The sequence below is a fragment of the Dendrobium catenatum genome, unplaced genomic scaffold, assembly GCF_001605985.2.
Source record: "Dendrobium catenatum unplaced genomic scaffold, ASM160598v2 fragScaff_scaffold_1232, whole genome shotgun sequence".
In the NCBI taxonomy this organism is placed as follows: Eukaryota; Viridiplantae; Streptophyta; class Magnoliopsida; order Asparagales; family Orchidaceae; genus Dendrobium; species Dendrobium catenatum.
Genome location: NW_021319694.1, coordinates 2,164,496 through 2,182,537, shown reverse-complemented (window position 1 = coordinate 2,182,537; position 18,042 = coordinate 2,164,496). Strand labels below are relative to the sequence as shown.

The window sequence follows — 18,042 nt, the reverse complement described above, 5'->3', positions numbered from 1 at the left end:
AGTAAGAACATTCTTGACTAAAGCAAAAAGATATGGACGGCTTAAAGCTGATCCTTGATATGATCCAACTAAAATAAGAAAATATATGGTCAAAACACCTTGTGTTTGAATACAAGTAATAGCTCCTGATATATATCTTTAATGACTTTTTTTTGAGAATCTGCAAATGCATTAAGATAAAAAAAAAGCTAATACAAACTACTCAGTGATAGAAACCCTATCACTTTCCTCCTTAACCAAAGAAAAAAAAATAGGAGGACATTATTTAAACTATCCCACAAAAAATCACCCTCTAAAGCTAAATTAGCACAAAGATGTGCTAATCTATTACAATCTCTATTTGCAAATTGAATTAAAAAACTCCCAAAATCCTTAAGAAAAAAGTCTTCATAAACTACCTCTTGATCAGGTGAATCCAAATTACCAACTGCTTTGTTGAGGTAATTTATAACATTCCAGTTATCACCTTCTATAACAATGACTTTATAAACAAGCATCCATTTCTTGATCATAATCTTTAGTTGCCGAAAAGCCAATAATTCCAAGAACCCACTATCCCAATGCAAACACTTATGCTCAAAGGCTAGAAGCATTCTTCCTCTATCGTCTCTAACAACACCGCCAAGTCCAGCATCATACGACTGAGTTAAAGCTGCATCTATATTTACTTTGTTCCTTCTGGTTGGAGGGGGATGCCAAAAAGAATTCAGCTTAAAAAGCTGGTTAGCTTCCCAGTGATCCGAATAGAGAGCATATTTTGATGAGATAGATGCATAACATACTGTGTTAGAAACAATATTCACTAAGCCAATTTCTTTGCCATCATGAACTAACTTATTTCTACTCTTCCATATGAAAAATATCAGGTAGCAGTAAAGATGTGCTATAAAAGGATTTGTTTTGCCACACCTTTTCAGAAATTGTACACAATCCAGTGTAGAATTGAACCTTTGAATCCGAAAGCCCCATTGATTGAGTGATGCTAAAGTTGCAGTAATCTTGCTGCAACTTGTTGTCACATGCTCTGTATTTTCAACCATCCCGCATCCTCTCGGACAATGGTTATCATTAAGCAACCTCCTCTTCATTAGGAAATCTGTAGTTGGGATTGCTTCCTTTAAAAGCCGCCACCAGAAGCAATCAACTCTTGGGTTCAGCTTAAGCTTTTTCAACCATTTCCATTCTTTTACAGGAACAGACTGCTCTGTATGTTTCCGGTATGCTGCTGCTGCCATAGAAGATCCTATAAAGTTGTTAATTAATTCCAACTTATCCTTCAAAATATTTGAATAAATCTTGGTACTAGTAATAATCTCCATTAATGATACCCCAAAGTATTTTTCCAGCTCATCCTTAATCCACAAACCATTAGCAATAAAGTTCTGTAATGGTGGAAATTCCGTTTCAGTAACAGCAATGAAGGTAGGCCACTCTTCCAACCTCTTGTCTAATGGCCAAATATCTTTAAGAATGTTTACCAATGAACCCGAATGTATCTTCCATCTCACACATGGTTTTAATGCTTTTGCACCACTACACAAAATTTTCCATGAAGAAGAAGAGCTTGGTCTATACTCATTAGACCAAATATCTGTCCCATACTTAGCAGCCAACATTTTGTTCAACATTGTATCAGGATTTTTAATAAAATCCCAAGCAAACTTTGCCCTTAACGGACCCACCATGTTAATCACCGAGTGAATGCCTCTTCCTTCATTATGTACAGATTTACACATCTCCTCCCCTGGTATGAAATGCATACCGTGACTCCCATCCTTTTTATTCCACAAAAATTCCCTACATATCTTCTCAAACCTCCTCAAAATGCTTAAGGAAATGAGAGAAGCAGTGATTTAAAACAAAGGAATTGAAAAGATGACTGATTTAACAAGCAATATCCTTCCAGCTAGGGAGAAAATTTATTCCCCCATACATATAACTTCGAGGCTGCTTTCCCCACTAGGCTAAGAAAATCTGAGCCAAACCTTCATCTCAAGGAGTTCTTAAAGCCCAAATACTGCATGTCCTTCACTTCCTTAAAACCTAGAAATATGGAAATTTTTCTTCTCCTATTGCTTTTCACTGCTTTGCCAAAAAGAATTGAGGATTTAAGCTTGTTGACTGACTGCCCCGTCCAATTGCAATATTCCGAAATCAGCTTTTTGATTTCCCTCAATTGTGAACCAAGCACATACTCACAAGTTGGGATCAAAATTAACCACTTGATTTTTATAGGAAATTGTTTTGTACAATCTTGATTATATTGAAAGATCTATTATCAAAGGCTTTGCATCTCCTTGGATTTAACAAACATTATTGAGAGAGCTTCGTTTTTGTTTGAATTTGCGATCTCTTTTTCCCGTTTGGCTTGAATGGTGGTGGAGGGTCGCCGGTCATCGGCTAATGATGACCGGAAAACCTCCATTCCTTACTCAGCAAGGTGTCCTAATGATGAATATCATTGTGGATCCAAAAGCATGAGTTTTACTAATCGGGAAAGCTTGTTCAAACGGAGACCTTTGATCATCAATGAAGGTCGGTTGAGAATGAAGCAAGAACCTGTTTTGGTGCTGGGTAAAGGGAAGGAGCTATTTACATTCCAAGATAGAAGGACTCGTTTGTTCATTCATATCCGATCAGAAATATTTTGAAGGAGATGGCCAATGATGCGGAGGCATCTTCTTCTATTGTCTTAAATCTAAAGGTTAACAGATTTACATCTGTCGCTGAAAATGAGGCGGATTTTCAGGACCTTTCAAATTTGAATTTTGAGATGGTGATTCAAGACAGATCTAAATGCTGATGATGAATTGCAAATTAAATCTGGTGGAATTTCAAAAAGATCGGTAAATGTCATGGATGCTGCTCCAAATGCGGTCAATATCAAATTCGGTTTAGAAAATTATTGGTTGTCTAATAACCATATTAAAGTGAATCATGTGGAATTAGTTCATGATGAGGAGGGTGATGCAAATGTTGTCAAGTTGAATTTGGAGAAGGTAAGTGATATTGTTAAACTTCTCCAAAAATCTTTTGTAGTGAAAGTATTTGGAAAAGAAATTCCTTTTTCTATTTGTAGCATTGAATTGAGGAAACAATGGAATAAATTTGGATCTTTCCATCTTACTTCATTGGGTTTAGATTGGATTTTATGTTCATTCCAAACTTCTCAAATAATGGAAGAAGTTCTAAGTGGAAGTCCTTGGTTTGTGGGTGGACACATAATTGGGGTGGATAAATGGTCACACCTCAATTTTCATCGACTTCACTAAAAGGTTTATCATCATCAATCTGGATCCGATTGCCTCATCTACCTCTACATTGTTGGGATGAAGAGAATGTTACAAAGATTGTTTCGAAAATTGGTGTTCCATTGTTCTTGGACGGCAAAATGTTTAAATGGGGGAGACGAGAATTTGCAAGAGCTTGTGTTCGTATTAAGCTTGATTCTAAACTAGCTTATGGTGTTTGGATTGAGGGTCTTTTTGGAATTTTTTTTTTCAAAAAGTGGAGTATGAGAAAATATCAACTTTATGTTTCAAATGTGGAAAGATAGGCCATAAGGTTGAAATGTGTATGGAAGTTATCAATGAAGATCAAAATAAAAATCTAAAGGAAGCTTTGAAGGAAGGGAACAAAGACTTGGGGAAAGAAGAATTAGCTAAGGATCATTTCTAGAGAATATGTTCCTTGCTTACATGTGAAATTTAAAAATAAAAGGAGGAATAAGTTTCATAATCAAAGTTCTATGGTTGGTTTTGCAGTTAGAAACCGTGCTCATGGTTATATGGAAAAGGCTAATAAATTTGAAATGCTTTCTCATGAGGTTGAGGACAGATTGGAAGTGGAAGCTTCAGAAAATCCTGTCTTCATTGAGCAGATGATATCAAATGCTGTGGATGAAAATATAGAAGGGAATGGAAATAAGGCCCATATTTTAGAACGTCCTATAGAAGATCATACCGGAATTAATATTTCTGGGAAAAGTAGAAATTCTGAAACTAGAGGTTATAAAGAAGTACTTGTTGATGTTGCTGTTAATGTTCCTAATCAACTAGTTGACGGTGAGACTGGGCAAGGCAATGAAGGCGGTATGGTGGATAATGTTACAAATGTTATTCATCATGAGGAGATCCAGGAAAACAAGATGGATTCAACAATTTCGGATGATAGAATTGGAATTATATCTAATTCTAAATTTGAAACTAGAGAAGATTCTAATGAAAAGGTAAGTACTCCTTTGTCAAAATTTGGTAAAATAAATTCTGGAGAAGAATTATTTGAAAACGGGAAATTCATACTACCTTCTAAGTCATTCCTTATGAAGAAAAAATTTAATAAAGATACAAGGTTGTTTGGTCCTATTAAAGGAAGCCTTAGAGGAAGGAAGATAGACATTCTTGGTGGCAACATTGGAGCCACTACTTTATTTAAACAGTAAAATGATTGATGAAGGGAAATTTCAAGAATGCTCGGTGGAGAGGTTGATGATAGTGGAGCTTCTTAAAGACATGCCTTGTGGAGATGTCAAGATCATAGGCTATATCTTGACGATTTTCTATTTCCTTAGTTTCATTACTTTTATTTTGTATAGCAATCTTGCTTTTTCTTTATTTACTTTAAGCATAAGGTGGTATTTGAAAAAAGGATTTAGAATAATGAAAATTAAGATCTACTCTATCTATTATTTTTTTAGTCAATTGGGAATTCTGGGATACTAATTGTTTAATCTTTGGTATCCCCTCCACCCTGATGGGTTTCAAATTATAAGTAGAGGGACTTATTTTCATTATGAAATTTCCTTTTTTTCTAATAGTTCAATTATGCTTAAATTGCTTGCTAATAAGACTTCCTTTTACTTTGTTTTAAAGGGAGTGTCTAGTAGTTTTCTTTGCTTGTAATAATTCCCATTTTTAATTTTAATGCTATATGCATTTTCTCAAAAAAAAAAAAAAAAGAATTCCCTCAATTGTCCCATTCTTTCTTCAGAGAACATGAGGATATCATCTGCAAATAGAAGATGAGAAATTCTCGGAGTTGAAGGAGTCACTTTTACACCTATGTTGCCTTTAGCCAAAAACCCATTCGTCAGAAGTTGGGAACATAAAATGAACAAATAGGGAGACAGAGGACACCCCTGTCTGAATCCGCTTTTTGCTTCAATCCAACTTGAACCAACTCCATTAATTTGAATCAAGAACAAAGGATCAATCACACAATCCATCACAAGATTAGAGAACTTCCTTGGAAACCTAAAGTAATCCAAGACTTGATTAAGAGAATCCCAAGACAAGCTATCATAAGCTTTTCCATGTCCACCTTGATGGCCACCAATCCTTTTTTAGCTTTTGAAATTCTGAATTTGTGAAAAACTTCTTGAGCAAGGAGAACATGACTGTACAAAGATCTCCCCCTGATAAAAGCTACTTGAACATCATCAATCAAATAATGAATCACTTTGGATAACCTGTTTAAAAGCATTTTGGCAATAATCTTATAGATAAAAAGGCACAGACTAATCAATCTGAAATTAAAAGGGGTAAGAGGACTACTGATTTTAGGAATTAGGACCACCAACGTCTCCTTCCATTTGGAGCACATCTTACCCGATGAGAAAAAGAACTCAATTGCTTTCCAAACGTCCTCACCAATTATCTTCCAATAAGCTTTAATGAATGAGTATGTAACCCCATCCACATATCTTTAATGACTTGAATACAAGCATTATTAACTTTTTTTCTTTTCTAGAATTCTCTCGAGCACTTTTCTTGAAACTCATCATAAGCTTTATATATATATATATATATATATATATCTTTTTAGTCTCTATACTTCATCAAATTTCTAAAAACATAAATTGTTTTCGTAGTAGACCTATTCTTGAAATTGATTTTGAGAAACATTAGTATCACGTCATAACCTATGCTCAATCACTCGCCCATAATTTTAATATATGATACATTAACTTAATTTCTTTATATTTTGCACAATCTTATGTATCACATTTATTTTTAAAAATAGGAATCAATATACACGTCCACTAATTTGACATATTTTTAGCCTTCAAAATAATATTTAAAAGTTTAGTAAGCTAAGAAGTTCTTTGTTCTTCTAAGAATTTTCACATCTCTATTGGAATATCATCAGGTCCCATAGCTTGTCCACACTTCATTTTCTTTAAAGCCTCTCCAACTTCGATTTAACTCATACATGATAAAAACAAAGATCTCTATTTTCATTTAGGATGATAAGCTCACTAAAGTTAATCGTATTCTCACATTTTTTATTTACAATTTATTGAAATATCACGTTCACTTAGGTTGGATATTCTCTTGTAAGAAAAATATTTTTGAATCTTTATCCTTAATATACTTTATTTGAATTAGATCTTTACTTCTCTTATCTCTTAGCTTGGCTAACTTATACATTTTTTTTCTCCTTAATAACTAATCTATTATATAAATTACTGAAATCTAAATTCTTTACATTACATATTGACTCCCTACATGCCTCTTTAATCTTTCTCAATTTTTAAAGCTTTTACATCTAAACTAATTTTATAAAAAAAATTCTTATTTTTATTATTTTCTTGCATATTTTGATTTCACTATTAACTATATTTATTATTAGAAGATTTTTCTTTTGATTTGCCAGATATATACTTTGTAACATTTTTAATATAGCTAGTTTTTTTTAATATCACTAGCTATTGTTTTTCACATAATATTATTTTTCTCATAAACAACTCAGATCTTGATATCTTAAATTTTTCTCTCAAAAATATTTTCATTAACATTTTTAGGTATTCCCATCTAATAATAGGGCAATATTTTACTTTATTTTTCATATTTCACCCCGTCATTATAAAGTTTTAAAAAATAAGCGATATTGAGTGCATAAACTTTTTCTAAAAATAATTTAACAATCTTTGCAAACTAGATGATTTATTTTTCTTATCAGAAAATAATCAATTTCAGTTTTAGTATCTTCATTCTTATAAGTGATGAGATATAGATATATATATATATATATAATAATAATAATTGAATGTGTCATGATTGATAATGCAATATTTTCATAACAAGTGTAACAACTGCATCAAAATTAGACAAATCTTATTTGCATTAATTATCAAATATGACAATAGTTCGACAATATTATTGTTTAATAGTTTTCATATCTAGTCATGTATAAACTAACTGTCAGTACATTCAAATTCTAAATTATCTATGAGCTTTAATGCTATATTTATCTATGCATCAGAAAAGTCTCGGAAGTGTTTTATTATACTTTTAATGCATAGTTGATTATTTGCAAAACCTTGAAATGGAATTAAGGTGATCTCTTATGAAGAAAATCCTAAAGGATCTTTAACCATTGTTTGTGATTTTGGCGGCGTTTCTTTCCTAATTTGTTAGACACTTAGCATTCAGAAATTGGATTTATGGACGGATTTTTTTCTATTGGAACTTATGAATGTGAATCGAAACTTTTTTATTTTTTATTTTTGAGTATAATGAGAAATTTCTAATTTAGGATTCTGTGTAGGTTATAAATAAGACTTTTGAGTCATATACAATTTAGTGAGCTTTGAGCTTTAGAGCTTTAAGATAAAGTTCCAAGGATCAGCCTTAAGCCCTTGTCTTTTTTCTTTAATCATGGATGTTTTTACTAGATATTTGCAAGAGGATGTACCTTAGTGCATGAGTTTTGCTTATGATATTTTTCTTGTTGATAAGACTAGAGAGGGAGTTGAAGGTAAACTCGAATTATGGAGGTCAACATTAGAGTCTAAAGGTTTTCATAGAGTAGATCTAAAATCGAATACATGGAGTGTAATTATTGTAGTAATAGATATTGTTGGTGGTTTGTAACTTTGAGCGATCAAGTCATTAATAAGTGTATTCCTTTTAGATATATTGAGTCTATTGTTCAAAGTGATGGTGAAAAAGATGGAGATATTATTAGTTGAATTCAAGTTGGATGGTTGAAGTTGAGGAATGCTTCAGGTTTGTTGTGTGATAGAAAAATATCACTCAAACTTATGGGAAAATTTTATATGAAGGTGGTGAGACCTACAATGCTTTATGGCGCAAAATGTTGGCCATTAAAAGAGAAGCTTGATATTAAGTTAAGTGTTGCTAAGATGAGGATGCTCACGTGGATGTGTGGATTTACTCTTAGAGACAAGATACTAAACTAGCATATCCGTGAAAGGTTGGAATAGCTCCAGTGACAGATAAGATTATAGAGAGTCATCTTAGATGGTTTGGTCATGTAAAACGACAGCCTTCTGATGAATCTATTAGGAGAGTAGATGTATTAGATTTGGCCTATGTTAAGAAAGGTAGAAGCAGACATAAAAAGGCTTGGTTAGAAAATATTAGAAATGACCTTTTTTTATTAGTTTTAAATGAGAATTTGACTCTTAACAGGACACAATGGAGAAAAAGTATTTATGTAGCCGACCCTACATAATGAGATAAAGGCTTGATGTTATTAATGTTGTTGTATTTCTATTTTGTGTCCATGATTGGAATTTCCAAATTTTGTCAAGTGTTATACATGCTGAATTTTTTTTGAAGGGCGAATTTGATTGTTTTTGAATTTAATGTTTGATCAGTATGTTTTCTTGTGGAATTTGCTATTTTGGCGATTATTGAATTATTATTTTTTATGAGTGAAGTTTGTCTGCTATTTTTATATTATAAGTGATTTCTTTTTGCTTAAATTCATAGGTTATAACCAGCAAATTGTGATCTTTTTGTGTTTTCATGGCCCATCTCATGTAGGTTGCATTAGTAAATCGTAAACCCTTAATTTTCCTGCTCCACTTGTAACTATTGATGCTGATGGGTAATGATTAGGAGAAATCGACCTATAAACCATGTGATGGTTCAGTTTTTGATTAATCTTGCCATCAATTTTCTTCTCTTCCAATGGAACTTCTTGGGGCTTTGCATCTCCCAAATGGGTCCCGGTAACCGTTAGTTGGGTCCCCTACCTTCTTGTTGCGCTTAGATGATCTTTGGACTGAGCACTCGTGGTCCATAGTCTTATTGATCTCAATTTCTGTTTGATATACTTTTGAAGTAGTTATCTTGTGTGTGTACATGCTGAACCTATTCCGTGTTTTCTGTGTTCTAACTGACTTACTTGTATTTTGTCCTCATGTACATGAGGCCTTTCCCAAAGGGCACTTTTGCCTGTGCTGTGCACAGGCGTGATTTTGTATTTGAAGTCCTTAGAATCACTAAGCCTGAAAGAATTTTAGCATATAACTCTCTGGAGGTATCAACATTGTTTTGATCTAATTTTAACCATTCATTGGAAGAATTGAAATGAAGTTGCACTGAAATTGATAATTTGCCTAGATAGGAATCATATTTTACGTTACGTTGTTATAAAATTCTTCTTTTTTTGCATTAAATATATTCTTGGCTTTCATATGCATTTTTTTCTTTCTATTGTTTTTTCTGCCTGTTTCTTCACATCTCCCTTTTGTTTCTTCATACTGATATTTATACTTCTTGTCTTTATATTGATCGACAGGCAAAGCAGAAACAAAAGGGTGCTGACCATATGATGCTTCCAGCTGTGGAAGGCCATGTAGGGGGGAAGTGGGTTGTGATTGATTCTGGTGAGTTTCTTATTAAGGAAGTACATCCACAGACCTGCGCCTTCGTTTTACTGTTCTACTTGCTGCTAAAATGCAGATTTCTATTATTTAATTGGAAGTTTTTCTTTTAATTTATTTGGTATTTGCATCCCTCTTTGTCATCTAATGTTCTTTTGATATTTAAATATTCACTCATGGACATGTCTTTCCACTTTTTGTATTCATCTATGTTATTTTTCAGATTATAACATTTAGCCTTTTGATTGAATAGGTACTGTGATTGTTCATGCTTTAGATGAGAAGGCTAGAGAATACTATGACTTGGAAAGCCATTTATCAAAAGAAAGAACCACTAAAGGATCTATCCAGGTTAGATCGGATATCATCTCAAAACTATTAGATGACAATCTGAGTTCTATCTACAAGAACGTTTGACAAATAAAAAGTACAATAATAATAAAAATCAAGTATGCAAAAATACTACTACCAGGAAAGCATACATGCAACATAGATCAGAGTTTGATTTCAAAACTATTTAGCTCACTCCTTACTTTTTCCCTGGCTTGAAAAAAAAAGCAAAAGGAGTGAGCTAACACGGTTCAGTAGGCTTCAATAGCCTAAAATAGGAATCATCAGCTTAAAACAAGAGAAATGAAAATGATGATATAGTTAATTGAAGTACTGTATAAAAAACTAAAATTGGAATAAATATTAATACTTAATTTTAATAAGTATTTAAATAAATACTGAACTGTACTGAAACTAGTTGAAATATAAACAAACATTTCATAGTACTTATGAGAATTACCCTCATGCCCTAATTTCCCATATATAACAATTAACTGAATTCCTTCTAGCAGCTAACAAAGTCCTTTCTCGTCAATAAGAGAATTCTTTTTTAATAAATGTAACCCTTAGGTTCCAGAAATTTTAGCACATAATAGATAATATAAGCTCTTCTCACCGCCAACAGAATTCTATATTTCAATCAATTTACCGATATTTCAATGCATTGTAGTAAGTAAATTCAGAACTTGGCAAAATGCCTTAGCAGTAAACAACAGAAAAATCGATTGAGTAGAAATTCACTTTTTTGGAAAATAACTAAATTATTAGAAATCGTGTATAACAACATTTTGAAGCTTTAAATGAATTAAAGCATTTTTTAAGATGTCAAAGCAAATTTCTGAATTGATAAAAATCATTGGTTTTCAAAATTGTCAGGCAAAAAGTGTCGAATAAATATTCAAAACGACCAGACTAATTTGACCAACAATATAGCAAAAGTTTTGTGGGTGAAATTCATCAGAATTCGAGAAAAACCCCTGTTTTGTCGAACCAAGTTATAATTTATATCAACAAAATTCTAATAAATCCGAATTATTGAAAATTGAGATAGACAAAATAAAACTTGTAACAATATGATAATTATTAAAATAAATTTAAAATGTGAATTTGAATTACTGTCTAAAATGGAGCGTTATGGCACTGTGCTTTAGAGTGCAGCAACGTAAAAAATTAGCGTTGCAACATTGAAGGTTCTTTTGTACATTAATTCTAGATTCACCATACAGCATAACAGCGTTGGCTTCCTTAGGTGTTGCGACGCCACACACTAGAACACATTTTTATATATAATTAAATCAAAATTCTGCCACTCACTTCTCACTCCCTCACCTCACGTTGTGGTTTGCCATGGAAGGAAAGAAGAGAGAGGAAGGAGGAGGAGAGAGGAGAGACAAAGTTGAGTTTTTTTATTGTTGTTTCACTTCGTTGCTTTTACGAAATTGCTTAGTTTGTTCTAGGTGACTTATTTCCTATCTTTTGTTTCAAAGATTTTGATTTTAACTTTTGGATTTCTTCCAAAATGATTTAATTATATTTTCTCTTGATTTATTGAACTTCTTCTGGATAACTTTTTATGTGTTGTAGTTTTGATTATTCTTGATATTTTGATGATCGATTTTACAATTTTAGCAGATAAAATGATAATTATTATGCTTATAACGATTTGCATAGAATAATAATTTTGATTTTTTAATACAAACATATTATTAATACAAGTAATGTGAATGAATACAAGTACGTGGTTGAGCAATAGCTAGTTATTATTTTATATAATAATGTACATGAAAACAAGTAAAGACTGACTAATTACTGACGTTGGCTGAAGACTAACCTGTATAAGATGGTGGTCGACGAACTTTCATTTAAATACTGTGGTTTGGTATCATCCTCTACTGTTGACATGATTACTGATTGAGAGTTATAGGTAGATGATTCTTGTGCTGACAAGTAAATAGTGACAACTTTGTTTATTGAGCTAGTGGTTATTAATTTACTGATTGCTTAAAAAACACCACTTAAGTCGAAACCCCTTATTTGTTTAGCGTGATTACAGGAATGCATTCATCATAATGCTTTATTATTATCATATTGTTTTACTATTACTGCAATAGATTTTACTGTTATTGATATTATTATTAATTCGCTATCACTGTTACTGCTATTTTGATTCACTATTTAACGTTTTATTATTATTGAGCACATGATTTCTATTACTAAGTGTGTGATATAAGAAACTGATGTGATGCTGATATAGAATGTCCGAACATTATGTATATACTTATTTGATAGTACTGCATTGTTATGGATTATGAAAGTATTCATAGATGCTTTAATTTTATCGATTTATATGATTTTTTTATTGATTAGATAGGATTATAACGTCGTATAAATGACATCCATATTGGGTTTACTGGTTTACATACTTAGTGTTTATGTATTGTACTGTTTTACTGGCCTTCATATCATATTAGTTTATCAGTTCACAAAATTTATGGTTTAGTATTTCTTTGACTATCTCTATATAGATTTATGATCATATTGACTGTCACTATAATGAATTGAATGATTAAATGTATACTATTTTTTTACTATGCTATGAGTTTAATTGTAGGATTTTATTGTCATATTAAATTTTTTAGCTCATTATATGTAGTTTAAATACTTTCAGGTCAGAGAAGATGATCAGGAGTGTGAGACTGATCAGTTATAGGATTCCCCAGATTTTACTATTTTGCTTATTTTAGTTATTTTTTTGTACTCAATAATGAGAATATGGATTGTTATATTTATATGGCTCCTGGGAATTGTACCTGATTTTTTGATATTGATTATTGATGTATATTGATATTTTGATTAATAAAAGTTATTTTCGTTGTTATTTCATTATTAAAAGAAATTATATGTTTGATTACTCAAAAGATAAAAAGAGATAATTCAACCAAATTAGATTTTGGGGTTTGACATAACGTACCTCGAGCTTAGTAACTTTTTGAATTGGGCCGATAACGGAAAACGATCCAAAGCTGCCAGAAGTGGACTCTCTAAAAAAATCTCGCTTCTTCTCACCCTAGTGCTGGTTGATCAAACAGATCAAATGACAAAACAATGGATTTAGATTTTTTAAGTGCAGAATTTGGCCCATCGCTTAGGCGCCACCGTTCTAGTGTATGGGAACTAGTTCATTTTTCAAATTCAAGAACAAACAGTGCTGGGGAACCAAAAAACACAGCATAGGGGTGCTCGAGGAAAAATTTTCATATTTCACAAACATGCATTTAGACATATAGAATTCACTCTAAAATACATCCAGAGCTTTTTATGCTCACATCATTTCCAAACACATGCAAAACAGTTAAAAAGCAGAAATTTAACTTGTTACCTACCTTGTAATCAGGTTAGACCAGTTTGAATAGTATTCTAATCTTGGAAGTCTCACAACTCTTCCCTTATTAGAAAAATGTCATCCTCGATATTTCCAAATCAAACAGCTCAAGATAAACATGGATATAACTGTCTTATCTTAGATACCTTCTCTCAAGTAGCTTCTCTAACGGTCTTGTTTTTCCACTGCATCTTGATAATTAGAATTTATTTACTTACTTTCCTAATATTGTATGCCAGAATCTTTTGAGGCTCTTCCTTATAGTATAGATTTGGATAAACCTTAACATCATCAATAAATAATCTACTCTCAAAATCAAATATCTACTTCCTCAACTAAGCTACATCAAATATACTGTGTATGTCTAATATATGATAGACAATAATAACATGTAAGCAGAACTTTTAATCATCTTAATAATATTTAAAGGTCCATTGTATGTTAGACTCATGGTTTAAAATTGTGCAATATGAGGCTCGCCTTGAGGCCCGCCTTTGCGCAATTCCAGTAAAAAACACCTCGATGCTTACGCCTCGAGTTTTTTTTATGAGGCTTGCGCCTCAACTTGGTTGAGGCCCGCCTTGCCTCACTGGAATGAGGCTTACGCCTCACGCTATATATATTAAAACTTATATAAATCTTGAAGTAAATGCCCGACATTGGACTCTATATGAGAGGAGGAAGGGGAGAGAGTAGTCCATCATAATGATGATTCAAATAAAGAACCCCTTAGTGATGACAGTGTGATGACTTATGAGTTCTTATGTCATATGTCATTGCTATTTGTTTTTGGAAATTGGAATTATATGTTAATGAAAAGAATACTGGGATTGGGAAAGATAGAATTTTGAGTTGAACTATATTTCATGTTGTCTTATTATTGGGATATTTTGATTTCAATTCATATTTTCTGCTTTTTTATGTTTTATATTATTCGTTCATTAATATATAAAACATTTATCATTTTATGTTTACGCAATCTTTTAATTTTGAGGCTAACGCCTCAAAACGCCTTGAAGCTTACGCCTCGCCTCACTAATGAAAAACGCCTCAATACCCGAATACGCAATTTTAAACATTGGTTAGACTCAGCTTATTTATTCTTTCAAATCTACTAATACCTTTCATAGAACTGACTTTGTCATAAACAAAATTGCCAACAGAAAATTCAACAGGTCTATATTTCTGATTATAATATTTCCTCTGCCTATAGTGTGCAAACTCAATTTTTTTTATCAGACCGATCTTTATTGTAGTGACGTCCACAAAAATTGATCATATCACATGTCTATCATCCACGTCTTCCAAAGACAAAGGATTCATGGACTTCTTATCGTATAGAGATATATAAGGGGTCATACCTATGTTGGATAGATAACTGTTGTAATATACAAATTCTATTAGCAAATTGTGATCCTCCAAACTACACCCAAAATTCAGAACACAAGTCTTAAAAGATTATTCAGTATTTGAATAGTCCTCTTGGACTGCCCGTTCGTCTGCGGGTGAAAAGCAATGTTAAATAATTTTGTACCCAATATATGTAGAATGTCTCTCCATAACTTGAAGGTAAATAGGTCGTTCCAATCAAATATAATCACCTTTGACACATCATGCAATTTGATTATATCTTTGACATATATCTATGCCACCCTAATCGGATCAATCTGTCAGATCAAAACAAAAAGTGCAAACTTCGTCAGTTGATTGATGACAAACTAGATATTATCATGTCCTTACCTCGATATAGGGAATCCCATCACAAAATCCATCATTATTTCTTCCAATTTTCATTATTGGATATGTAATGAGCAGAAGATCACCTAGTCGCTGATGCTCTGCCTTCACCAACTATTAGGCCTCACATTTCAAAACACTCTGCAATACTCTTTTTTAATCCATGCTATCAGAATATATCTTGCAAATCTCAACTCTCAAACCAACATAGGTACATCTTGCAGCTTCTTAGATGAATAGTGTAGTTTGAATAATGTGCTTCATATAAAATTTCAACTCTCAAACGATCAACGAAAGAAACCCACAATCTATTCTTGCATAAAATGATACTATAATCACATAGTAAAAGTTCAGGTCTCTTACGAGATTTAATCTAATCACTCAATTTCAGATACTCCATATCTGACTTTTGAGATTCTTGAATTCTTTCTTAAAGGGTAGATTGAAAAATCATTTGAATCAATCAACTTGAATCTATATCAGCAAATTCTACTTCTATCCCTAGCTTATCTAAATCCTGAATAAAAAAGTCTGCAAAAGTGAGTGACGAAAGAGTAGTATTCAAAGACTTCCTACTCAAAGCATCTGCTACTACGTTCATTTTATCGGACTGATATTGAATAGATAGATCATAATTCTTGATCAGTACAAGTCATTTTCTCTGCCTCAGATTCAGATCATTTCGAGTGAAAAAGTATTTTAAATTCTAATGATTAGTAAAAATCTTGCATCTGACTCCATATAGGTAATGCCTCCAAATCTTTAAGACAAATATAATAGCAGTTAACTCTATATCATGTGTGATGTGTCAGGTAGTTCTCATGTGATTTTAACTATCAAGTTGCATATGCAATAACTCTACCGTGCTGCATCAGCATACATCTTAATCTTTTTAGTGAAGTATCGCTGAAAACTTGAAACCCATCTATGCCTGAAAGAATAGTTAGAATCAGAGCATAATTCAAACGATCCTTCAATATCTGAAAACTCTCTTCATACGAAAGTTATTGATTTTTAAGTCAGTCTCGTCATTGGTAAAGAAATCTGAGAAAACCTCTAAACAAACATCTCATAGTAATAAGTTATGTTTAAGAAATATCTCACCTCAGAATCTGTATCAAGTCTTGGCCAATAAAAAATTGCCTGAACTTTCTAGGGATCCACTGAAATACCTGCACTGGTCATTACGGGTCTTAGAAATGAAATGTTATTTAACTAGAACTCACACTTCAAGAATTTAACATATAAATGATGCTGCCTCAAAATCTCTAGAGCAGTCTTCAAGTATGATGCAAGCTCATCCTCAATTCTAGAACAAATCAGAATATCATACTTCCTTGATTTTTAGGAAGTATGATATTCTGATTTATTCTAGACTGAAAATCATGTTCATTAAATCCATGAAAATAGCTTCGGCATTAGTCACTTCGAACAACATGACTAAAAACTCATAACGTCTGCGTCTCGTGCTAAATGTAGTCTTCACCACATCTTCATCTTTCATCCTTAGCTGATGAGAACTAGATCACAAATTGATCTTAGAAAACACAAAATGCCCAGCCAACTAATCAGATAAGCTATCAATCCTAGATAAGGGATACTTGTTTATTATAGTTACCTTATTCAAATCTCTGTTGTCGATACACATCCGTAAAATATCATTTTTTTTCTTTACAAAAACTACAGTTGCTTCCCTTGTAGAAATATTGTGTCGGATAAAAACTTCTGTCCACCAACTCCTGAAGCTCCATAGAGATTGGAGCAGTACTCAGAAAAACATCTATACATAACTCTACATCTCTGTAATGTGGTAAAATCACTAACTTCTAAGAGAAGATATTTGGAAACGTAAGAGTTGATCAGGAAATTTATAGATGGTAAAGTCACTAACTTTACATCAGAAAAACATCTATATATAACTCTACATCTCTTGCGGGGGCACGTGCGCCCCTCCACCCATTGTGAAATTAAGAGTTGTTGAGGCAACGTTGGCAGAGGTGTCTCCGTTGGAGGTCGGCTTTATGCTCATCTTTATTCCTATTATAAAGAATCTATGCGAGATCTGGTACAATTCTGTCTGATCATGAAATTTATCAATAAATTTTTGCTGAAAGTGTACAATGCTGGTGATGATCTGCTTCTAGTTGCTTCCCACTTCTTCAAAGAGAGCACCATGATTATGGCAAGGGCCATTTTCTCTCTCCTCTGTCTTCATCTTTCTCTTCTCTTCATCTCTCTCTAATAAGTAACCTCTAACTCTTTCGCTCTCTCTAATTTGATGTGCATCCCCTTCCAGCATGACAACATTTTTCTTTTTTTATTCCCTCATCTGTCTCTGTACATGACAATATTTTTTTATATTTTTGCTCTCTTTATCTCCATCTAGTTTCTATAAATTTTTTTTTATCTTTTTTTTTTCTCTTTCTTTTATATAATGTTATATTTTTTCAATTTAAAATTTTAAGATATCATTAAAATTATTTTCTTAATTTGAGAACTTTAATTCTATTTCATAGAAGTTTTTTTTTTAAATCGAAATAAATATATTACAGTTATTAGGATGTTTGTGAAATTGAAGTCAATAAATTATTATATCTTAAGATTGTTTGTGCACGAGCAAGCTAATGATATGTGGGAAAAATTAGCTAGTGATATTAAAAATGTTGCAAAAGATATGCATAGAGTATTAAAGGAAAAAGTTCATAATAGTAAAAATAGTTGGTGGTGGAATCAAAATGTGCAAGAAAAGATAAAAACTAAGAATATTTGTTATAAAAATTGGTTTAGACGTAAAAATATTGATAATTGGGAAATATATAAAGATGTTTGTAAGGAATTTAAGAAATTAATATGCGATGCAAAGATTTTAGCTTTTAATGATTTATATAATATATTAGATACTAAGGAGGGCAAAAAATATATGTATAAGTTAGGCAAATATAAAAATAAGAGTAGT

General features: G+C 32.2%; 1 protein-coding gene across 5 annotated transcripts in view; it reads left to right on the top strand.

Annotated features, from left to right (window-relative positions):
- LOC110097130 (protein Iojap-related, mitochondrial) overlaps positions 1–18,042 on the top strand; it is a 39,609-nt gene that overhangs the window by 6,288 nt on the left and 15,279 nt on the right. For 3 of the 5 annotated variants that reach the window (XM_020823375.2, XM_028699298.1, XM_020823372.2), the window contains exons 2-3: positions 9,553–9,640; positions 9,891–9,988. In XM_020823375.2, coding sequence (XP_020679034.1) covers positions 9,553–9,640; positions 9,891–9,988 — 186 coding nt within the window. Of the gene's footprint in view, positions 1–9,552; positions 9,641–9,890; positions 9,989–12,635; positions 12,760–18,042 lie in introns of those variants that run through there. The other 2 variants (XM_020823374.2, XM_028699299.1) reach the window with 2 other exon arrangements.